Genomic DNA, 24,797 nt, shown 5'->3' on the forward strand with positions numbered 1-24,797 from the left:
TTTTTACATGTCATAATGGTTTGTTTTTACTTCATTATGACGACGAATGCCATATGAAACATGTAGTTCTGACTTGATTTTACGCTCTATAATAGTGGCACCTGGTGGACCACATCCGTACTGCACTAGGAAGAAAAAAAGACAAAAAGAATTTTAGTGAACATTAAAAATGATACCCCAGTGTGTGTCTGAGGTTGTGGCTGCATTTGCTTTTCCTGTGAGGTGAAGGATTCAACAAGTCACTATGTGATTCCCAAAACATTTTTATGATTTATCATAAGTTTTATGATTATAAACAAAAATGAAGATAATCAAATAATTATATATTGTAGGCCTATTAATATAATATCAATATATAATGTAGAATTACTATTCTCTAATGTAATTTACATGTAGCCTATGTGCCAAAGTAGTGTCTGCAATAGCTCTCCGACGCACGGTGTAATGCGCCAGTGTCTAAATTCGATCACTCAGTAGTACACTGCCATGCACTAGGAATCAGAGAAGTAGAGAACATGTGAACGATTTTGGACAATAACAGAGTCAACAACGAGGGTCAATTCCTGTTCTGGAGTGGACTCTAACTCTAGGGCTGTGTTCCAGTTTGTTTTTATGCCCTTTCCTTGCTAACGCAAAGTGAAACGCAACTTAAGAAAAAAAAAAACATCAAAGAAAAAAAAACATTTATAGGACATTTTTGATCAGATTTGGTTGCTTCAAATTTGTGATTGAAATATGATATAAAAGACACTAACATGTAGGTGTTTGCCATTTCCAAGTACATAATTCTCTGCTTGTCTGTCCAAACTGCACGTGTTGACCTGTGCCTGTTTAGTCTCCCCATCTGATATGCTGTCTGGACAACTCAGGCCCCTGAAAATGAAATATGATAAATTGCCCTCATCATAAAATAACATGTAGAAAGCACATCTTGTATGGGGATTGTTTTTTTGCATGAAGTAAATGACTGAGATATCTGTGAAAAGCAATGAGGTGATTTGTGTCTACTTATTAACTGTGCAAATTATTAACTGTTATTAATTACTAACGGTGTAGTCTGGATTCAATAATCCAGGTTCATCAACATTCATTAGAATGAGAATAAAAATAATGCTAACACTTATTGTAGGCCTACACAAAATACTTTTTGTATGCAGTTACACGAACAACACACAAGCGAAGCAAACGCACTCACTTTCTCAGGGGTCATGTGATTTCTAATAACAACAGATATCGATTATAAGTGTCTATATAAAAGCCACCAGAGACCGCTATTCGGAACACTGGACCGATGACACAGAGAGACAACAACACTCAGGTTTGACTTTATTATTGCTTATAAAGATTATTTTTTATCTTTTAATTATTTAGTGTCTTAATATATTATAAGGAACAAAACATTAATGAAAACAAAATTACTTTATTTGCCATGCTATGGATAGACTAGAATGAATTTAAGTTTTTAAAATAACTTACTGGAACTGTACATGGTTGTGCGATGGATAATTAGATAATGAAACAGAATTTTAGTTGAGTGAGAGGTACTTGCAGAAACTGTCGTTTTAAAACGCAGATGATAGAAATAAACTAACCAAATCTGAATTTTGCACATTCATGTGTGATGATGTGTCGTTTGGAAAGCGTGTAATTTATGTATAGAAGGCACTGGTGTTATCTACTGCGCTGTTTATAACGGTGACTGATAAAGACTGTCTATCTAAACTTTTGCGATGTTTAGTCTCATCAACACTGCTGTAAAATGCAGCATTCTGTGTAGATTTTGTATGTTTCCTTTTGTAGATTTGAGTCGGATACGCGTTGTGGCGCATCACACAGATCGGAAAACGCCCTTACTGCAGAGACGCTGAAGTCAAGTTGGTTCTCTTAATACGCTAGGGGGCGTTTCCCAAAAATGAAGGGTGTTTCTCAGTCTGTGGGCGTTTTTCAACTGCATTGCGATTTGTCGTAACCCACTAGGGGCTAGGTTTAGGGCTTGTTTTATGTCGTCTGGTAAAGTGGTTGATTGTATAAAGACACCCTTCTGAATTATGTCATAAAAACTACTGATCCGTATTGGTGCTGGAGAGAAAATGCAATTTTTATCGTTGTTTTGGAGCACACTAGGATATAGATAACTTTAAGGCTAATATCCCTGGTGAAAAAAAAAAACAGCATATGCTGGTAGGAATCTTTTGATGCTGGTTTATGCTGGTCAAGGACTAACACACTAAACTAATACAAAAAAACACAATAAAAACATGTTTTGTTTTTTTTTTTTTTTGATGTACAGTATAAATTTTGTTACTTATGTTTTGTAGATAGTTATTTATGTCTTACAGCTGCAACCTCTGAAACAAGCCCATTTTTCAAGGCAAGACACATACGATTACAAATAGCTCTTCTACTTAAACTGCTACTCATGAGCTCAGTGGGCTTTGGCTTTAAAGTCACCATTAAATCAAAATGGACAGTTTATAGTATACTGCAGTGTTTATTGTAAATGATTAATCTGTGGACATCATGATTATTTTTTATTTTATTTTATTATATTTTAAATTCATGTGCTCTAAAGTTTAATCAAAGTAACTTCCCCGGCCGCTTTCAACAACATCTCTCTCCTTCAGCAACCTGTCACTCACATCAGATTGCAGCAATAACAGACAACTGCAGTACAACAATCCAATGAACCAATTAACTGTTGATGGACAAAATCAAGTCCTGCCTTACATTATTTTTTTCATTCTCATTAGGCTTGATTGAGATGTGCCTCGTCTAGTCTAAAATTTAAATGAGAGTAGGCTGTTGCAGTGAGGGAAGGAGTGAAATAAGTGTAGTCAAGATGGACAGTTCCCAGTTCACTTAACATTGTGTCAGTAGCTGATGATATTGAGAAATAATTTCTCTGAGAAATACTGAAGCCTCATTGAATAGCGCAAAGGCACCGCACTGGCCAGTGATGTTCATGTGTGCATATGGAGTGAGGCCTCCTGCTATATAAGGGGCCCTTGAACAGTCATTGCTTCAAAATTGCATCAAAAATGCCTAGAAAATTTAGTCATCAAGTTTTTATTTGCATATGTGTTTCAGATTTTTTTTTTTTTTTAGAAATATGACAGCAATCACATATCCCATACACACATTGAACTGTAAGGGTATTTGGGAAAATATTTTTGAAGAGAACAATACAGCATGGTTGTTTAAACCTATGAGCATTATCTGTGTCGTCAGCCTGTCATTTCCCCTTGTGTTTCTGATCATTTCATGATAATGAAGAGTCTGGGAGCAACTCCAAACCCGACGGGCCTGCAGTCTGAGTGAAGAACCTGATTCATCACTGACTCTGTTGCTCTGTCTCTCAGCAGTATGGGTAAAAAACAAGTCTGATTTTTTATGTTACTAATAATGTAAGATTTGTTCTTATATTTCAGTGTATTGATATGTTTTAAAAAACAGTTATTTTGTGTTTATTCTAGATCACTCGTTTCCCAATCTTACCATTGTGTCAGCTGGAAACTCTGCAGCAATCCAGTTTGGACAGGACAACATTCTGCTTGGAGAAGAACAACCAAATATTGAAAATGTAGAAATATCCAGGATCCTTCCTTTACAGAGGAAAATATCAGAACGGCACGTCACGGTGATCAACATAACTGGCTTACATGAGACTGAACTTAACCTGGACCCTGCTAATGATGTCATCGGTCAACTTGTGCACGAAAACAAAATCAACGCCTTCATATTTGTTGTGCGACTTGATCAGTTAACAGATGCTGATAAGATGGGTCTTGAATGGCTTCAGCAAGTATTTGGTGAAGAAGTTCTTCCGTTTGTGATGATTCTCTTCACCTATGAAGCAGAAGAAGAGTGTGACACTATAACAGATGATCTGAAGAAAAACCTTGTGCTGGAGCAACTGCTGGAGAAATGTGGAGGAGGATATCACACCAGTAGCAAGATCATGAACAACCAATATGAGATGATAGAACTGATGAACAAGATTGACCGTCTGTTTGTTGAGAATAAACAGCAGCACTACACTGGAGAGATGTACAACACAGCAAGAGAGAGAGAAGACCTGAAAAAGAGTCACTGTGAAAGTGGTGAGATTAGTACATTTGTAGACTATAATCTAACATTCTGATTTAGAATTCACTTTATATGTTATTATAGATATATTTGTTTAAAGAGATTACCCTTAATGATATACCAGTACAAGAAATGTTAAATGTTAAAATGAAAAAACGCTAAAGCTTCTTGATGAAATGAATATACTCCCTGTTGAAAAAAACAGCATATGCTGGTTAGGTATGTTTTGAAGCATGGCAGCTGGTTTAAGATGGTCTTTAATTCGTCATGACCAACCTAAACCAGCTCGAACCAGCTGCCATGCTTCAAAACATACCTAACCAGCATATGCTGTTGTTCTTCAACAGGGCTGCTACTGTATAGGAAAAATATTCTAATAACTGTAGAAACATTCTTGAAAGTCAACTGTCTGTGTTTTTGTTTGTTTGTTTGTTTCAAAAGATGAACCTACAATCAATATGGAAATAATATTTCACTCCACAACAGAAGCAGAAGAAGAACACAGAGTAAGTGCCAAGTTTTGTGAGCACATACAGTATATTAACTGATTATTATTATCTGCTTGATGGTTACATCCTCAAATCACTCCAGTGGTTTTAATGGGATTATGTGAACATTATATTATCCTGATGACAAGGAAAGTTAAGATGCAATTTGGAACAAATTATGCTAAATACAGAGAGACACAAGCCTAATTTCAGTCTCAAATCATGCTTCAAAAACTTTAAACTAGCTTCTGAGTGAATCAGTCTGTCTGTGTCAGTCTGCTGTGGAACATAATTTCAATGAACAAGTAATCAAGTCAAAATCTTTACCATCCATTCTTGTTTTTTGTTTATTTATTTATTTATTTATTTATTTATTTATTTGTTTTTGTATAATTAGGGGCCAGACACCAAAGGTGGCTCTGATTGGCTCAGATCATCTTTAGACCATGCTGGCAAAAAGTTATGGAATTCAAGTTGACTAGTCAAACCGTTCTCAAATGATATGCGAAAAAATTCGCCGAAAGAAATGCAAAAATGTGAGGTTATATAGTCATGGCCAAAAATATTGGCACCCTTGCAATTCTGTCAGAAAATGCAACACTTCTCTCAGAAAATTGTTCCAGTTGCAAATGTTTGGTATTTACGTGTTTATTTTTGTACAACAACACAAAAAAAAAAAACAGAGAAGAAAAGTCAAACTTGATAAAGTTTCACACAGAACTCAAAAATGGACTGGACATAATTATTGGTACCTTGTCAAAATTGTAAGAAATAATTGCTTTTCAAGCATGTGATGCTCCTATAACTTGTATTTAGACACACCTGTGGCAAGTAACAGGTGTGGGCAATATAGTAATCACAACAAATTAAAATGGAGAAAAGTTGACTCAGCCTTTGTGTTGTGTGTTACACTGAGCATGGAGAAAAGAAATAAGTGTAAAGAGTTGTCTGTGGATTTGAGAGAAAAAAATCGGAAAAACATGGACAATGTCAAGGCTACAAGTCCATTTCCAGAGATCTTAATGTTTTTGTGTCCACTGTGCGCAATATCATCAAAAGGGTTTACAGCCCATGGCACTGTAGCTAACCTCCCTGGACGTGGACAGAAGAGCAAAATTAATGAAAAGTTACAACGAAGGACTGTTCGAATGGTGGATAAAGAACCCTGATTAACTTGCAGACAAATTCAAGCTGATCTGCAGACACAGGGTACAACAGTGTTAGCTCGCACTATCTGTCGCCATCTGAATGAAAAGGGACGCTATGGTAGCAGACCACTGCTGACACAAAGGCATAAAAAAGCAAGACTGGAGTTTGCTAAAACTTATGTGACAAAACCACAATTTTGGGAGAATGTACTGTGAACAGATGAGACAAAAATAGAGCTTTTTGGTAAAGGACATCATGGCACTGTTTACAGAAAAAGAAATGAGGCCTTCAAAGAAAAGAACACAGTCCCTACAGTCAAACATGGTGGAGAATTGAAGATGTTTTGGGGTTTACTTCACTGCTTCTGGCACTGGATGCCTTGACAGTGTGAACGGTATCATGAAATCTGATGATTACCAAAGAATTTTGGGGCGCAACGTAGTGGCCAGTGTCAGAAAGCTGTGTCTCCACAAGAGGTCATGGGTCTTCCAGCAGGACAATGACCCAAAACACACTTCAAAAAGCACTCAGAAATGGTTACAAACAAAGCGCTGGAGAGTTGTGAAATTGCCAGCAATGAGTCCAAATCTGAATCCCATAGAACACCTGTGGAGAGATCTCAAAACAGCAGTTGGGAGAAGGCATCCTTCAAATCTGAATGACCTGGAGCAGTTTGCAAAAGAAGAGTGGTCCAAGATTCCAGTAGAGAGGTGTAAGAAACTCTTTTTTTGTCCAGTGCATTTTTTTGGGTTCTATGTGGAATTGTATCAGACTTGACTTTTCTTTTCTGTTTTTTTGTGTTGTTCCAATGCAAACAAAAAAATAAACATGTGAGTACCAAAACATTTGCAATTGCAACAATTTTCTGAGAGAAGGGTTGCATTTTCTAAAAGAATTGCAAGGGTGCCTTGTGGTCAAAAGTTATAAAGAAATAAAAAAAAAAAATGCTAATAACTTCTGTTTAAATTGGCCTGTTGTAATGAAAGTGATGTTAATATATTCCTTGGGTCATTCCAAGAACATAGATACAAATTTTGCCATAGTCAGTTGAATTTCCTGTACACCATTTTGATTCACGTTGAAAACCTCCTTCTAGACCGTTGGTCCAATTTTCAGCAAATTTGGCTCAGATCATCTTTAGACCATGCTGACAACAAATTATGGATTTTCATTGCCAAACTGCATCTGAGGCTGTATCTCTGCAAAGCTGTGACATACTGACACCAAACTTTGTGTGTGTCATTGTCACCTCACACTGCCTACACCATCTATTGGTCAAGGTTAATAAACCATTCATTAACCATTAAAAATGAAATTAAAAAAAAATGCTAATAACTTTTGATTGCATTAACATTTTGTAATTTGGTAATCTGACGAGAACATAACCAATTATGTCATAGTCGGCCAAACTTCCTTTCTGACATTTTGATTTATGTTGAAAACCTATTTTTTCTAACTCCTCATGGACCGTTGGTCCGATTTTCACAAAATCAAGACACATAATCTTCAAATAGTTATGAATTTCTTGTTGATAGACAAAACCGTTTTGGATAGCAACATAACAAATTTGAGACATGTTGGCAAACTACATCTGAGGCTGTATCTCTGCAAAGCTTTGTCATATTGATACCAAACTTTGTGTGTGCCATTGTCACCTCATACAGAACACACCACATTGATTTGATAACAAAATGAAAAGCCTCTGTTGTGCTTGGCCCCTAATTGCTGCTTGCAGTTATATTTAAAATGTTAGTTCACCAAAAATTTAAAATTATCTAATTTTTTACACACCCTCAAGGCATCCTATGTGTATATGACTTCCTTCTTTTAGACGAATGCAACTGGAGTTATATAAAAAATTGTTTTGCCTCTATTTGCAGCATTATAATGGCAATGGGTAGGTGTTTATTTTCAACAGTCCAAAACAAGTCCAATAAAGTGTATCCATAATAAAAAGTGCCTCCTGTAGCGAATAAATGCATTGTTGTGCGAAAAATATAATATATGTTAAACTGTAATAATCACGTTTCACTAGCTTGTGCTGACAGTTGTACATGGAAGCAGCTCCGGGCAAATGACGTAGGATTCATGCACAAGTGCATACACTGCTCAGAAATGATGAACACAGACTTGCAGTAAAGAGAACAAAACAACGGTCATGAATTAGAAGTATAAAACGAGGATTTGTAAAGAAAAATGTCAGAGGATTTCGATATAAGTCAGAGGAGACTGGTTTTCCTTTGCTAAAGCAAGGAAACTTCGCCCGAACAGCTTCCGTGTACAACAGTCGGTGCAAGCTAAAGACATTTATTAAGTTTTTAGATACAGATATTTTTCTAACAAAAATGTATCGATTTGCTACAGGAGGCTTTTATTCACAGCCTGGAGCCATGTGAGGCACTTTTTTATTATGGATGGGTGCACTTTTATTGGACTTGTTTTGGACTGATGAGAAACACCTGCCCACTGTCATTAAAGCTTGGAGGAGCCATTTTTCCTGGTCTTGCTTGAGTTAATGATGTAAATATTGACATAAATATTTTTAAAATGTTATTTATTTATTTATTTTTAATTTCCAGGTTAGTTTTCAGAAGGAATAATAAGAAATGAAACATAACAAAAAAGCTGTGAATTCTAGCTGTGAATTAGAATATTTTCTAGAGTATATAAATGTACAGCTTGTGACATAGTAGTGTAATTTCAACAAATACTCTGCATCATATCTTGCATATACATCGTATAAAATAACATTGTGTACTTTTTTTCCACAGAAAACTGCTGAAAAGCATACAACAGAAAGTGAGGGACCAAATGAGCATGTAGAAAAGGAAACGCTTACCGTTTCAAATACACTCTTTCACAGACTTCACCTTGACAAGCATCACCATAAACTGAGAGCTGCAGATGTTCTTCAGTTATCTGCACACTCATTACAGTCCAATGAGCCTTGTGCTGAAGAGAAGCTGATTCAGACTTTCATTTACAAACTGCTGATGATGGACTATAAAGCAAGATATATTATTGTTAAGACTGATGAGGAAAGTCACACTCAACAAGACACACTCAACAATGATTTATTTGAACAAGAAAATGATTTTGATGATTTCTGTTCCGAATTAACGTCAGACAACAAACCAAGTAAAACTTCATCCATTGTTCATCCAATGGATGTTCAGATGGCTGCGTTTCATTGTGCTGATGGTTTCCTGAAGCAGCTGATGGTAACTAAACTGTCTCAGTGTCAGTACGCTCTGCCTCTGCTTGTTCCTGATCCATTCACAAAACAGATAGTATTTCCTCTCTGGACATTTAGACAAATCAACAAGAGCTGGAAAACAAAAAATACTGACAGTGAGATCATCAGTCAAAATCAGCCGGTCTACAAGGCACAAACTCCAATGGTGTCTTTCTTCAGATTTGGCTCTGTATCCTCATCCAAGTCTCAGCTGATGAACAGTCTGATCAATGAGAAACACAACACGTTTTTCCACAGGAACTGCCCAGGCAGCAGCAAAACCAGAGTCCTGATGGATGGAGTGGTGGAGATCGCCTGGTTCTGCCCCTCTGGGAAAAACACGGATAAATTTAATGACTGTATTGCATTCTGTAACCTCCATGGTGATGCAGAAGACAATGAGAAACAGCTGCAGGTTCTCACTGAAATGGCCTCAGTCAATGTTGTTCTTCTTCCACAACTTAAGAGAAATGACGAAGGCATGATACAAGTTGAAAAACTCTATAAGGACTCAAAACCACTAATTTGTCTTTTTGCTGAGAGGGATACAGCTCTCACTGAGACACGGCAAGGAAAATATAAAATTGGTTTGAAAAACAGAAGTCAGTCAGATATATCTGAGGAACTCAGAAGAGCTATAAATGATGCTTTTTCATTGACATCTTCCGCTTTCAGTCTTGAAGATGTGTCCAAACACTCAGACATCATAGTGGACGAGAAAAATGATGATGACTGCAGGAATGGAAAAGAAGCAGCACAGCAGATGATGAGTTTGCTGGAGAATAAAAAACTGACTGAAATCAAAGAATCGGTTCTGCCCTATCAGGGGAAACTGTGGCATCAGTGGTGTCAGAAAAACAAAGAACTACATCGACCTCAAGCTAATGAATTAGACGCAGAGTGGACTAAAAAAAACACAGATTTGATGAAAATCCGTGAACAGCAGCATGAGTATGACATCAGTGAGTTTATGACGCTCTTTATTAAAGAAATGAACTCAGGTGCTGCAGAGAAAATGTTTTTCCTAAAATGGCTTGGAATCCTCCTGGATGAAAATATCTCAGCTGACCTTTCTGCTCTTCATTACAAGTATGATGAACAGTGGTCAACAGTTTTAAAATGGAAAGAGAACATTGATAAATCTGAACAACTCAAGGATGAACAATCGAAACTTGAGAGAATATCTAAGGAACTTCAAGCTGCAGCCTTTGGCTTGGAGCACATCATGAGGGAGGTTGGTCAGATCTATGAATCATGTTCATCTGTGGAGAAGACCAAGACAGGCTTGCAGTTTGAGATCTCTTCTTTGCCAAGTCTTGCAGCAGAGATGATGATCTCTGGATTCCCGCTGGAGCTGATGGATGGAGATGCTGCTCATGTTCCTGTGATGTGGATCACTGCCGTTCTAGATGAACTCATCCAGAAACTGGGAGACAAGAGAGTCTTTGTGCTGTCAGTTTTAGGGATTCAGAGCTCTGGTAAATCCACAATGCTGAACGCCATGTTTGGACTCCAGTTTGCTGTCAGTGCTGGCAAATGCACCAGAGGAGCTTTCATGCAGCTGGTCAGTGTGTCAGACGAGAAGAAAGCACAGCTAAACTTGGACTATATTCTGGTTGTTGATACTGAAGGTCTTTGTAGTTCTGAACTGGCTGGAAGATCAACTAGACATCATGACAATGAAATGGCCACATTTGTTGTTGGTCTCGCAAATTTGACACTGATCAACATTTTTGGGGAAAACCTATCTGAGATGCAGGACATTCTTCAGATAGTTGTTCAGGCCTTCCTGAGGATGAAGAAGGTCAGTCTGAATCCCAGCTGTGTTTTTGTGCATCAGAACGTTTCAGACGTCACAGCTGTTGAGAAAAACATGGAGGGAAGGAGACGACTGCAGGAGACACTGGATGAGATGACAAAACTTGCTGCTAAAGAGGAAGTCTATGACGCAGAATGTTTCAATGATGTCATTGAATTTGACATAAGAAATGATGTGAAGTACTTTGCTCAGCTCTGGGAGGGCAACCCACCCATGGCACCAACAAACCCAAACTACTGTGAGAATATTCAAGAACTGAAGGAAACTATTATGTCTCATGCCTCTAAATCAGACAATATGAAACTGATAGACTTGAAAGATCGAATTAAAGATCTCTGGGAAGCTTTGCTGAATGAACGATTTGTGTTCAGCTTTCAAAATTCTCTGGAGATTACAGCATACAGGAAACTGGAGACAGAATACAACCAATGGTCCTGGACACTTCGAAGTGCCATGCTGGAAATTGAGTACAAACTACAAAACAAAATAGAAAATGAAGATGTTAATGAGGTTAATGAAAGTGATCTTAAAGGAGAACTAAAAGAGAAAAGTGAAAACGTGAAAAGCTCAATGTCAGAATTCTTTGAGAAAGACACAGATGCAGGAATACTGATTCAGTGGAAAAATAATTTTGAGATAAAAATCCAAGAGCTTCAAGAAACCATTGTAAGAGAAACAAATAGGAAATTAAATGGGATGCTTCAGCAGCGAGACTTGAGGAAAAAGATTGACTCTCAGAGAACACATCATGAAAACGCTCTCTTTGAAAAGAGCAAAGAACTTGCCTTAAAACTCAAAGACCAAGCAAAAGATGAAGAAACACTGAAGAATGAGTTTGATTTGTTTTGGAAAGAGTGTGTGAAGAAGATCATCACAGATTCTCCAATCAAAGACATTGACATACTGAAAGAGGTGAAACTACTCCTCAGTGACATCTATAAAAGTGCTCCTGTAGACTCCTGGACGGAGAGCAGTGAATGTAGGGATGTTTTTTCTGTGCAAAGTTATTCTGATTATGTACAATTAAAGAAATCCAGTGGATTTACAGGTCATATTAAAAATGCATACAAAGCAGCGAAAGAGAAGATTGGTCGGGCTCTTTCTAAAGAAGATGAAATCCAAATAACAATCTTTGTCACAGATGTTGCCCAGCAGATAGAAAGAAAAATCTTGTCTTTTAACATTGCAAAAATGGGCTTCAATGTCAGCTGCATTCAACAACTTGTAGATTACATCAAGACAAGAATAAGACAACATCAAGAAGGATCTGTGAGCTATGTGTTCAAGAATGAATTCTCCATTGACTTGATTTATTCCATCTTTAGGAGAGCAAATAAGACATTTACTCAGCAGCACAGACTGTTCAGAGAAGCCAATGATCCCGTTCTCTATTTGGAGAAGAAGAAAGAAGAGTATTACAGTATTTTCCAGAAACATCTCCAAGGAGCTGCATCATCTGTCATTTTTGGTGAGATCTTATGTCAGAAACTTAAAGAGCGCATTGAGCAGAGTGTCTACAGGAAGTCTGCAAGAGATTTGATAGATGAAATTAGACAAAACTGTAAATCACTAAATGGAAGCAGAATAAATCTCGAGAAACACATTCTGAAGTTTCTGGCAGAAAAAGAGAATTTTTCTGCGTACCTGGACTACTTTAATTATCCCAGAGAGCACTTTGAGAATTTTATCAGAGATGAAGTCAGTCAGTACACGACTCGCAACGTCAGTGACCGTGTTTTGACCAAGATAAAGGAAAACATTGAACTCCTGCAGAAGAAGATCATGGAAGCTGCACATGAATCTACTGTACATGTTCAAGCAAACAGTGGAAATGTTGATTTGTGGTTGAAGACTTTCACACATCAGCTTTCAGATGTGCTGATATTCTCTGAAAAAGATCTCAGTGGAGTCAGACATGATGATGTTGATGATTTCAACCTCCTCAAAGAAGTCATAACAACAAAAAGTCCTGCTATAATGCCTGACACAAGCAATGAGTTCAACACAGACACATTTTATGAAAAACTGGATCTCAAGGACAGACCAGATGAGATTCTGATTGATCAGTTCTGTCAGTGCTGTTGGGTTCAGTGTCCGTTCTGTAAAGCCCCCTGCACCCAAACTGAAAACCATGATGGAGATCACTGTGTTCTTTCACACAGAATAACTGGAATCAATGGGCACTACAATGTTGAAACAAATCATCTTTGTACAGAATTTTGCAAGGCTGCAGTGGCAAGTAAAAAATGTTTTAAATCATCAGATAAGTGGATACCATATAAAGAATACAAAATAGCAAAAGAAATTCATGATGACTGGCTTTGGCGCTCAGTATTCTTAGCACCTTGTCCTATCTGGAAATACTGGAAGTGGTTTGTGCACAGATTCCAAAAAGATCTGGAAGAGTATTACGAGAAATCCTTTGAAAGGGAGGCTTGGCTCCCATTAATTTGGAAATTCCACACAAAAAACATGGCAATTCATAGTTTACGCTTACACTTTCCTTTTGGATACATTCATTAGAAACATTGTTTGGAAAACATTTTAGTAATAGCAAGGTAAAGAATTGTCCCACTCATACAGATTTTTTATGTTCTCTTCTCACACTATTAATAATGTTGCTCATCAAAATTGTGGTGTGGCAATGAAAACTTAATAGTTGTCCACCTCTATGATAATTAAGTCCTTTGAGGAAATACAGTTACTCTAAACAAATCTGGTTGAGTGATTGGAATTAGCATTTTAGGACAGGCTAAAAAAAAAGCTTGAAAATGAACAAACTATTATGACAGAAACAAAAAAAGAGCAATTCTTCAGCAGTGAGACCTGAAGAAAAAGACTGATCCTTAGAAGAAACATCATGAAAACACTCTTTTTGAAAAAGCTAAGAACTCCAGAAAGTGTAAAAAATGGAAATGGTGTTATGTATCTGAAGTACAGGATTGTAATGCAGCAATATATCATACTTGAGACAGTCTAATGTCTTGAGTGCTTTGGGGTTATTCTCTCTGTTTAGACTTGCAAACACTGATTTTCTTTTTCCCCTACACTTTAAGAACAGATTTAAAACATTAACAACAGTAAAACTTTAGAATAGGGAGCACTTATTCACTATTAACTATGACTTTTCCCTCAGTAAATTCCTAATTTGCTGCTTATTAATAGTTAGTAAGGTAGTTGTTAAGTTTAGGTATTGGGTAGGATTAGGGATGTAGAATAAGGTCATGTAGAATAAGGCATTAATATGTGCTCAGTTAGTACTAATAAATGGCTAATATTCTAATAAGCATGCTAATAAGCAACTAGTTAAGTGACCATAAAAAATAAAGTCTTGCCTTAACTTATTAATGAAGTGATTTTTAAGTATATGTATATTTCAATTCAATTCAAATTTATTTGTATAGCGCCTTTCACGATACATATCATTGCAAAGCAACTTTACAGCAAATTAAAGTTATTACAATATATTTAGTAGTAGCTTACTAGTGGTGACTGTGTCAAGTTGATGTACATATGGCAGAGATGTGTGATAAAGATCAATTAATGTTGTAATCAAACAGACAAAGAACACTATAAATTAGTAGCAGAATTCTGTAGTGCTGTATGTTGTTTCAGGGTTGGCATCATCTTAAGTCCTCTGTGGGGTTGGCATCATCTCTTCTTAAGTGTTCTGGATCCAGAAGCTTGTGAATTCCTAGTTACCACGGGATGTCAATCCCATGGCAAAAACAGAGAACAAATAGGAACATAATTAGCGTAGCTGCTGTTCAAACCAAGCAAAGAAAGATTTGTTCAACCAGACCTAAAAGATTAATAATGTGCATTTGATCAGATATAACTGCAGTAAAAGTTTATGAGATGCATTATTCGAATGCTTGGCTAAAAAGATGAGTCTTTAATCTAGATTTAAACAGAGAGAGTGTGTCTGATTTCTGAACGTTATCAGGAAGGCTGTTCCAGAGTTTGGGAGCCAAATGTGAAAAAGCTCTACCTCCTGTAGTGGACTTTGCTATCCTAGGAACTACCAAAAGTCCAGAGTTTTGCGACCTAGGGAGCGTGATGGATTGTAGCGTGGTAGAAGACTAGTTAGGTACGCAGGAGCTAAACCATTAAGGGCCTTATAGGTAAGAAGTAATATTTTGTAGCTGATGCGGAACCTAATACAGTAGGTAGCCAGTGCAGAGACTTTAAAATTGGGGTAACATGATCATATTTTCTTGACCTGGTAAGGACTCTAGCAGCTGCATTTTGGACTACCTGTAGCTTGTTTATAGAAGATGCAGGACAACCACCTAGTAGTGCGTTACAATAGTCCAGTGTAGAGGTCATGAATGCATGAACTAGCTTTTCTGCGTCAGAAACAGGTAACGTTTCGTAGCTTGGCAATGTTTCTAAGATGGAAGAATGCTGTTTTTGTAACATGAGAAATGTGATTTTCAAAAGGCAAGTTGCTGTCTAATATAACACCCAGACTTTTGACTGTAGTGGAAGTAACAGTTCATCTGTCTAGTTGTAAATTGTAAGCCAAGAGATTCTGTGATTCTGTTTTTTGGTCCAATAAGTAATATCTCTGTCTTAAGAGAAAATTATTGGTCATCCAATCTTTTACATTTTTAACACACTCTGTTAACTTCGATAATTTAGAAGTTTCATCTGGTCATGTTAAGATATGTAGTTCAGTATCATCAGCATAACAATGGAAACTAATCCTGTATTTTCTAATAATATTACCAAGGGGCAGCATGTATATTGAAAATAGCAGAGGACCTAGGACAGATCCTTGTGGCACTCCATACTTTACTGGTGATAATTGAGATGACTCTCCGTTTAGAAAACAAAGTGGTAGCGATCGGACAGGTAGGATCTAAACCATCTTAAAGCCTGCCCTTGGATACCCGCATAGTTTTGTAGTCGATCTATTAGTATGTCATGATCTGTAGTGTTGAATGCAGCACTAAGATCAAGTAAATCTAGCAACGAGATGCAGCCTTGGTCTGATGCAAGAAGTCATTAGTGATTTTAACAAGTGCAGTTTCTGTGCTATGATAGGGCCTGAAACCTGACTGAAAACACAGTTGAGCAGATACAACTTTAAAATTTTAGACATAAACGGAATATTAGAAATGGGTCTGTAATTTGTGTATAGCTTCATATTTTGAAATTTAAAAAAAAAAATGTTTTTGTGGAAGTGTGCCTGGGCTTTGTTTCTTTCAACAAAATTGCATTTGCTTTGATATTTTGCTTTAGAATCTACATAGCCTACATTTGTACATTTTCAATTGTGGCTTAAGTGTCCAGTATGTTTTTGGGCTATTGTTTAGCTGTAATTCAGTAATTTTTGCTATTACTAGTAGTGGTAATTTGTAAATTTGGTTCTTAATTGAAAACTGAGATGTCAGAAGATTCTCAGTAAATAAACGGTTATTGTGTTGGTTGTTTTTTTCTAATATTTTTGTTTTTAAATTAGCTGTGTCTTGTTTTCTGCATTTAATAAAATCAGCAATGCAGCTTTAAGGAGTAGTGCTTTGTTTTCTCTATATCCAATCGGCCACCAATCTGCTGGACTTCTGTAGCTAGTGACCTCATTTACTATGGTCAATATAAAAGATGGAAGAGTGACATTGCTTGGTTCACATTAACCTAATTCTTTGGTCAGATCAAAACTTTATTTATTTTAAAATGCAGAACACGCTCACATACTTACACACACACACACACACAATTCTACCTTAATAATTATTTCAAAATCAACATAAATTCTAACAATTTTTAAAATAACTTTAGACATTGTGAATGTATAATTTATAATTGTTTTAGTAATTTGTTTTGAAATAGGAGATCTGTCTATGGACTCTGGCCATAGTCACAAAATGCATTTTCATCTTGCAATTTTCATGTCTTTTTTTTCCTAGCAGAGTTCACTATTTAGATTGGTTTGGACAAGTCTTTTCATTTATTTATTTATTAGTTTGATTAAAAAGAATAACACTTATTTATGTAAAAATTTAATTAGTTGCTTTGAGGTTAAAAAATAAAAACAATGAATATATATCATGTTTTTTTTATTTAATTATTTTATTTTTTTATTATTAAAGAAAATGTGGTAAGACAAATTAAAACAATATTTTAAAAAATCAAGAAGCCAAGACTGACAATTAATTTCACCAGCTAATGAAAGCTATATATTCATTTTCAAAATTGAGCAACTTGATCAAGCTTCTTCTTTTTCTAAAATAAAACAGCTCGTCAGTGACTTTCTTCATTGGTTGCTGTACAGGTCAATTTTTACAAAGGAGATGGACTCATAATAGTCTTTTTGGCCTTTCTCAAAGATGACATAGATGTATTTATGATCCGCAGTTTCATTGCCTTTAAGTGACGTCATACAAGAGTATCCACTTGGCCCGGCCCAGATCTTCAGAGTATCTTTCACCCATGATTTCCCGTGATTCAGAGACCAGCGAAGAGTGAGGTTCACTCCTAAGGAAAACAACAATAAAAAAAAGTAACTTACATTATGTTTAAGCATGAATTAACTATTGTACATGCTGCTCTCTCAAAACACAGACCAGTACAGAGTAAAAAAAATAGCATAATATAGAATCAAGATATGTGCAAATATGCATTAAAGTGACTGTAGACTATGTAAAGTGAAAAATGTACAATAAAAAGTAGCAACTGAGCAAGCTGATATTTGGCATTTGAAATATAATTACTCTTTAAAAATAATTACACTCTTTAAAATACTTACACTGACACTCTTTAAAAATACTTAATACTTAATCCTTTCCTTGAAAAACTGCAGCACCACACATATTGAAGGTTTCCCTTATCTGACACTCCTAGTTCAGTTACTAGAGCTTATGATATTAATAAGGTGTGTTAAATAAGCCAGATCTGTTGTACTCCAAGACCAGGACTGAGAAACACTGATTTCTCATATCATCATGCTTACTGCTGTTAGTGTTGGCTGGGTTGGTGAAGTAAAGCACTCCTTCCTTCACTAAAGCTCCAGCTGCAACCGAAGGATCCTCCAGCGTGTGATCAAACACCAGGTGCTCCACCGGCAGAGACTCTCCTCCATCCAGACTGCGTACAACCATACGACAGTGGCAGTGATAGTTTTTATTGTTGCGCACATTAATCATGATGCTGCCGTCATCCAGCTCCACTGGCTTTGAGAAAACATAAGACAGAAGTCTGACGATTTTACAAACTCTTCCGATCAATATTTCTGTCACACAACCACCAATACAATCATTGCTAAAACATAATAGTGAAAAGTTCATGATCTTCCTACCTGACACTCATCTGGTTCAAAGTCAAGGTTGTTTTTGCGCTGGTTGTAGGGGATGCTCTTCAGTTCAGCTCCGTATCTCCATGTGTTTCCATGATCGTCACTCAGGATGCAAAACACTCCGTCTCCAGCGATGCTGCCGTGGCCACACACCACCAGACGCCCAACTGCAGGTGGATGACGTTTCTGTAAGCACCATTAGATGAACGCATTGTCTGAGATCATGAAGAATCGTTTAATGAAATGAGTATTTTGCATAGTCTACTTATGTTATTAGTTATTTCAGATAAAACAATATAAACAAATATAGGTGCAAGCAGCAATTATCAGGGTCCAGGCGCTTTAAGGCCTTTAAGCACATATGAAAAAAGACATTACATATTATTATTACCAAATCTGTAACCACCTAAATCAGTCATTTAAAAGCCTTTTTGGCATATCCAGGTAATTAACCATGAAATGTGATGATTCTTAACATTTATGACTATTATGGCACCACCTATGGTCAGATTTACAAACCATTTTGCATTGTTGTTTAGAATCATCTGTCAAATGTACTCACTGAGCTTTTGTTTTGAAGATATAGGCTTTTGCATGCACTTGACTACGATCTAGAGAGTCCAGAAAACTGTACTGCAGGGGTTTAATTGAAGCTGAGCAAAAAACCTAGGACTAGTTCACCAAAGTAAGTTCTTTATACAATCGAAAATATTTCATGAACGATTTGATTTGACAGGCAAAGTTGCTCAGTATGAGGAGTTCATGCCATTTTATCAAATGATATGAATATTGTGTGGATGTGTGAAACGCCACATGACTACAGAGACACCTAGTGGCTGATTTCATTCAGAATTCTTACAGATCTCTAGGGCCATGGGTTGAACATCCCCACCGAGTTTCGTTCCGATCGACCTCCGTTAACCTTGTCTAATAGGTGCTCAAAATTCATTGGCTGATGGCAGACTTGTTTTAAGATACGCTAACGTCCTCATAGAGACTTTTGGCACTTTGGACAAAGACACGGTATACCAATTTTCAAGTCAACCGGATTAACAGGTGCATAGTTATAGTTGTTTTTAAGTTTTTTCCCTGTTATGGTGGCACCAAGTGGCCAAACTACATGTTTTTTTTTTACTCTGACCTCAGATTGAGCTCTTATATACCTGTTCCAATTTTGGTGAAATTATCTCTTTCTGTTCAAGAGTTATAGGTGTTTTAGTAAAAAAAAAAAAGAAGGCTCCACCCCTCACTAATGTTTTTGTGTATGTTGCAACGGTGAGTCGAAAGTTGAACCTTTTTTTGATAATTATTGATATTCACTATCCAGAGAATCTTTCTGCACTGCTTTTGTTCAGATTAGGCAAAAAACCTAGGACTAGTTTGCAAAAGTAGGTTTTTCAAAAAATCCAAAATAAATGAAAATTTAAATATAAGACATTTGAATCTGCGACTAATGGTTTAGGAGTAATGAGTGATTTCGTACGTTTGATCACTGTAGTGCCAGTTTGGTCTGCCCGATCACATGTGTTCACCTAGTTTTGTGAAGTTCTGAGTTTTCATTTTGGAGATATAGGCTTTTGCATGCACTTGACCACGATCTAGAGAGTCCAGGGAATTATACAGCAGGGGTTTTACTGAGGTTGAGCGAAAAACCTAGGACTAGTTCGCGAAAGTAGGTTTTTTACATAATCAAGAATATTTAATAAACAATTTGATTTACAGGAGTGGTTTTTGAGGCAAAGTAGCTCAGTATGAGAAGATATATCAAATGATATGAATATTGTGTGGATGTGTGAAACACCATGTGATTATGGAGGTATAAAACTTGTTAAAAAAAAAAAATCAAAATTCTTACAGACCTCTAGGGCCATGAGTCGAACATCTCCATTGAATTTCGTTCCGATTGGCCTCCATCAATCTTGTCTAATAGGTGCTCAAAATTGGCTGATGGCGGCCATGTTTTTTGAGATACGCAAATGTCCTCATAGACACTTTTTGTACCTTGGACAAAGACATGGCCTACCAACTTTCAAGTCAGTCAGACTAACGGGTGCGTAGTTATAGCCGTTTTAATGTTTTTTCCCTATTATAGCACCACCAAAGTGGCTGAACTCCACATTTTTTACTTTGACCTTTTATTACTGAGATTGAGCACTTAGATACATGTTCTGAGTGTGGCAAAATTATCTCTTTCCATTCAAGAGTTACAGGCATTTCAGTAAAAGAGGCTCTGCCCCTTACTATTGTTTTGACATGTCGTTGTGATACTAAGTCGAAAGTTAAACTTTCTTTTGATGATTATTGACAATCACTCTCCAAAGAGTCTTTCTGCACTGGTTTGGTTCCGATCAGGTGAAAACCCTAGGAGTAGTTTGCAAAAGTATGTTTTTCAAACAAAATACACAAAGATTTTAATATAAGACACTTGAGCCTGCGACTAACGGTTTATGGGCGATATTGTACTTTTGATCGCTGTAGCTCCACCGTCAGGCCGATTAGGGCAAGCCTTGGTGACATTTTAGAGGTTGTGAGTACTACCATCCCTCCAAGTTTCAAGTCTCTACGACTTACGGTTCGGTTTGCCCGATCAGTTTTATTTAGAGAATGCTAATTGTTGGCCACTCTACCAATTACAACAGGGTTTCAGCACTACATGCTTGAACCCCTAATAATATGATGCTTTTTGTGTCACTCAGACTAGGTTTGGTAGATACTGACACTAAAATATTACACGGTAGGTAGACTACAATCACTACAATTAATGGCATATAAAACTAATAATCACGTATTAATAAACAAATAGATCATCACAAAGTGTGAGTCTCAGCACAACAGCTGTTTCCATATGAATATTCCAGAACATAAACATAATTATTTCAGCTGAGCATCTCTTAGGGGAATTCACATGTTATCTAAGACAGCCTCTGTTGATAATCAACTTGTTCTGTCTGGGTTTCTGTGTTCAAGGACTCTTATTTTGATAATAATTTTATTTTGCGATATCCGTGTTCTTTTTCTGTTTGCTTTGTTTCCTAGTTTTCAAAGTATGTGCTTATTTGTTTCCTTTGTTCTCCTTTTGTTTCTACTTTAGTTTTTGTATGCTCTGTGCATATTTAGCCACCTGTTTCAGTTCAGTATTTTTATTGTCAACATAAAGTGTTGGTTTGCTATTCTCAGTTCCCTTGCGCTCGCAAGTTGTTTGTTTCACTTGTTTCATTAAATACACTGTGTGCTAACAGATCCTCGCCTCAACTCTCTCCATGACTGCAAACAGCCTGTAACACAACTATTAAATTCTGTGATGAAATGCTCAAATCATACATACAAAACAAAATTCATAAGTTGTAAACCCTCCAGCTTACCAGCCACATTTGCTGGTATTAACACAGGGGTGCCCAAACTCATTCCTGATCTAAGTTTAGCTCCAACTTGCCTCAACACACCTGCCAGGAAGATTCTAGTATGCCTAGTAAGAGCTTGACCGAGTTTGGGCACACTTGAATTAACAGAACTAATTTTATACTTAGCAAGCACATATCTATATCTATACATATATATATCTCATATGGTCTTAAAAGTTCTGGTACTGTGGTCATTTTTGGTACCATTATGCAATACATAACAACCCAAGCTCAGAAGGAGCATGTGTTGAAAGGCACAAAAATCACATTAGTAAAGTTTTGGTGCAATGGTATAGACAAAAAAGGTCCAATGTCCACTGTCAATAGTGTAAAGGTGCACAAAACACAGCTCACACTTCATACCAAGAAGCTTTCTGTTGGTCATCGTGGTGAATTTCAATGACCATCTTAGAACCTGATGCGAAATTTGCATAGAGAAATGTTTTGCACTCACATTAAATTCCACAGCGTGCAATTTCCTATTAAAATGACTGGATTTCACCCATAAAATGTCTCAGGACAGTGATAACTTAAATAATTTTCATAATCATATTCTACCTGACAACTGGCCACTTACTGTAGCCACTTAAACCGCTATGGGAGTCTATGGAAGTTGTAAGTGAGGTCTAAGCGAAGCATTCAGGCATGAAATTAGGCATCTAGTGGAATACCTGTATACCGAAGCCTGGTCCCGGAGCAAAACTCATGACCCCCAGTTGATGGTCAAGGTTTCGTGGGGCGCTCCAGGTCAACCCGTCATCTAAGCTCTGCACCATCATGGTCCTGGAGGGCTTGCAGTGATAACGGTGGAAACACAATGAGTAGATGAGTATCACAGCACCAGTCTCTTCATCCACAACAACCGAACCTAAATTCAACCCATCTGCTAGAGCACCATCATCCACTATGAATGAGGTGGGAGACCAGGTGGCTCCTGAGAACGAGTCAGAAGAAAGAAATGGTTATAGAAGAAAATAGGAATGAAACAGGACAACTCAATCTGACACACCTCTGTCTGCTGAGCGTCGTAAAGCTATGAACTTGGCTCCGATGTCTTTGAAGGACAGCTTCCGGGCCTCTGCGAAAGCCAGGAGACTTCCTTTAGTTGTGAAGGTGAGCAGGGGAATTCTGTAGGTGTGAACTTCTCCAGTTTGACCACCGACCCAGAGCAGCTGCTCATCAGCGATAGCTGGATTGATCTGAACATGTCAAAAAGTAAAGGTGTAAAATGATACAGATAAAAATTATGTAAAATGAATAAATACATAAGAAAACAACAAGCTGAGATTAGGCTACACTGTAAAAAACAATTTGTTGAGTCAACTTAAAATAATTTGTAACCTGGCTGCCTTAAACTCAAAAAAAGTTTATTCAACTTGAAATGTTAAATTATACTAAATGACAACTTAGACAAGTTGAATAAACTTATTTTAGTTGACTGAACTTAAAATTTTAAGGCAGCAGGGTAACAAATTATTTTAAGCTGACTCAACAAATTGTGTTTTTTATTTTTCACAGCGTAGTTGTGTTGACTATTGAAAGGCACATGGTAGACCACATCCTCCATTTATACTCAGGAAAAATCATACCATTAAACATCAGAATTCACATCATCTTCATTTAAGACAGTTTTGAGCAGTGTTATACACAATACAACACACAATAGCTAGACAAAAACACTGCTAGAGAAAACACTCGTGTAAGCAGACTTTTAACACATGGGCTTTTTATATGGTTATAAAAAGCCCATAAACTTCCTCATGTCTTGTGACATCCAGCCACCGCACCTTGCCAAATGAAGTACAGACACCTTGCTAACTTACTGTTGTTGTTGTATTGCTTCATACTTAAAATATTTCTTCGTAATGTGATATTTATAATCGTCATACAAAATCGTATTAGCCTACCGTTTCATTTCGCGCAAACGAACACAGCACTGTGAGAAGCAAAATCCGCAGAAGCGTCCGATTCATGACGGCAGTTTTGTCAAGTCATGTGCAAACTACCGTGATTTTTACTGAAGGCTATTTAAAGTCCACACAAGCCCTCAACGGAGTCCGCCGATGAATGACAAAAGAACTGGTTTAACAGACCGGTTTAGTTGACAGTACTGAGATAAGCGCAAAGCACTTCACTGACATGCAAATCAATCAGCTGCACCTTTAGACTTAACTTGACTTGACTTTCTTTTACGCCATCAGATAAAACAAAGTCAAATATGGTAAATATTGACAAATGAAGCATGCACTTCGTTGAATGAATAAATAAATGAATTCAGAATGAATTTCAGCTTCATCCACGGAACTTATAACTGTAGATAAAAGGACCTGTTTAAATGAGTAGAATTGCGTAAAATGTGTTCTGTGTATAGTAGCCTATATGTGTGACAGTTGATATATCATGGCTGTGATAGAAAATATGAAAATTACAAAACAAACAAATCTGGTTCTTCAGGATTAAGGCTGAATTGACATTACATAGTTTTATAAATGTTTTCATAAATATTTGACAGTGCTATAAAGTTACTTTCTTAAATAACGTGGATGCAAGGATGCATTAAATTGACTAAAAGTGCCAGTAAAGACAAAAGTTTTGTAATAGTACTTACAAAAATGTTGTTCTTTACACGTTTCTGACTTCCCATCAGTGAAGGACCAGCGAAGACTTAGATTGCTCCTGTGCAGAAAAAATGTATCTTGGTTTCCACAAACAGGTTTCAACATTTATAATAATAAATGTTTCTTAAGCAGCAAATCAACATATTAGAATGGTTTCTTTAGGATCATGTGACACTGAAGACTGAAGTAATGAAACTGAAAATTCAGCTTTAGCATCACAGGAATAAATTAAAATTTAAATCATATTGAAAAAGAAAACAGTTATCTTACATTTTAATAACATTTCACAATATTACAGTTTTACTGCATTAATCAAATAAATACTACTACTATGACTACTACTACTGAAAAGAAACAAACTTTATTTTTTAAGTAATAATCACAAAACATTTCTTCCATGTTTTAATTTTAATAGTAAATCCTCTTTGTTTGCCAAAAAATAAAGTTTGTTTAATTTTCAATAATTGAAAGATGAGTTAAATTAATATTTTTTTTTGATAACCAGAAAAATTTAAATACACTAAGAAAAATTTAAGAATAAATTAAGTTGTTTTTATGCATTTAAATAATTAGACATGCTAAAACACATCATTTGATAACAATAAAACTGTGAGACAAAAGATTTTTAAAAAATCATACGGCCCTAAATATGTAATTTTTGTTCAAATTTTAAAAAATTGATAAGAAATTGTATAAGTTTCATA

The 24,797-nt window shown here is 36.5% G+C and overlaps 2 protein-coding genes across 4 annotated transcripts; one reads left to right on the forward strand and one right to left on the reverse strand.

Moving 5' to 3' along the window:
* The first annotated feature begins 3,286 nt into the window (after positions 1-3,286).
* Positions 3,287-13,300, forward strand: LOC127182101 (interferon-induced very large GTPase 1-like). Its single transcript, XM_051137213.1, has 4 exons — positions 3,287-3,367; positions 3,474-4,117; positions 8,495-10,015; positions 10,091-13,300. The coding sequence occupies exons 1-4, from the start codon at positions 3,364-3,366 to the stop codon at positions 13,298-13,300; spliced, it is 5,379 nt and encodes a 1,792-aa protein (XP_050993170.1). The 5' UTR covers positions 3,287-3,363.
* A 988-nt stretch (positions 13,301-14,288) lies between these two features.
* LOC127181874 (sialidase-1-like) lies at positions 14,289-24,193 on the reverse strand. 3 transcript variants are annotated; one of them, XM_051136864.1, is made up of 6 exons: positions 24,084-24,193; positions 22,485-22,674; positions 22,147-22,409; positions 18,078-18,260; positions 17,733-17,952; positions 14,289-17,257 (listed from the first exon to the last, which is right to left on the reverse strand). In XM_051136864.1, the coding sequence occupies exons 1-6, from the start codon at positions 24,117-24,119 to the stop codon at positions 17,037-17,039; spliced, it is 1,113 nt and encodes a 370-aa protein (XP_050992821.1). In that variant the 5' UTR covers positions 24,120-24,193; the 3' UTR covers positions 14,289-17,036. The 3 variants fall into 3 exon arrangements, with proteins under 3 accessions (XP_050992821.1, XP_050992822.1, XP_050992820.1); XM_051136865.1 differs by lacking the exon at positions 24,084-24,193 and adding an exon at positions 23,065-23,141; XM_051136863.1 differs by lacking the exon at positions 24,084-24,193 and adding an exon at positions 23,383-23,596 and having other exon boundaries at positions 14,292-17,257.
* Between the last annotated feature and the right edge of the window lie 604 nt (positions 24,194-24,797).

This window comes from Labeo rohita, chromosome 19, assembly GCF_022985175.1.
Source record: "Labeo rohita strain BAU-BD-2019 chromosome 19, IGBB_LRoh.1.0, whole genome shotgun sequence".
NCBI classification, from domain to species: Eukaryota; Metazoa; Chordata; class Actinopteri; order Cypriniformes; family Cyprinidae; genus Labeo; species Labeo rohita.

Coding starts and splice junctions, on each gene's coding strand:
- LOC127182101 (XM_051137213.1), top strand. Junction 4,118..8,494: donor GTGGTGAGATTAGTACATTT/GTAGACTATAAT, acceptor TTTTTTCCACAG/AAAACTGCTGAAAAGCATAC. Junction 10,016..10,090: donor GAATCCTCCTGGATGAAAAT/ATCTCAGCTGAC, acceptor TGGAAAGAGAAC/ATTGATAAATCTGAACAACT.
- LOC127181874 (XM_051136863.1), bottom strand. CDS start 23,448: ATGAATCGGACGCTTCTGCGGATTTTGCTTCTCACAGTGCTGTGTTCG. Junction 22,410..22,484: donor ACGACGCTCAGCAGACAGAG/GTGTGTCAGATT, acceptor ACTCGTTCTCAG/GAGCCACCTGGTCTCCCACC. Junction 18,261..22,146: donor GACCAGGCTTCGGTATACAG/GTATTCCACTAG, acceptor TGGTGCTTACAG/AAACGTCATCCACCTGCAGT.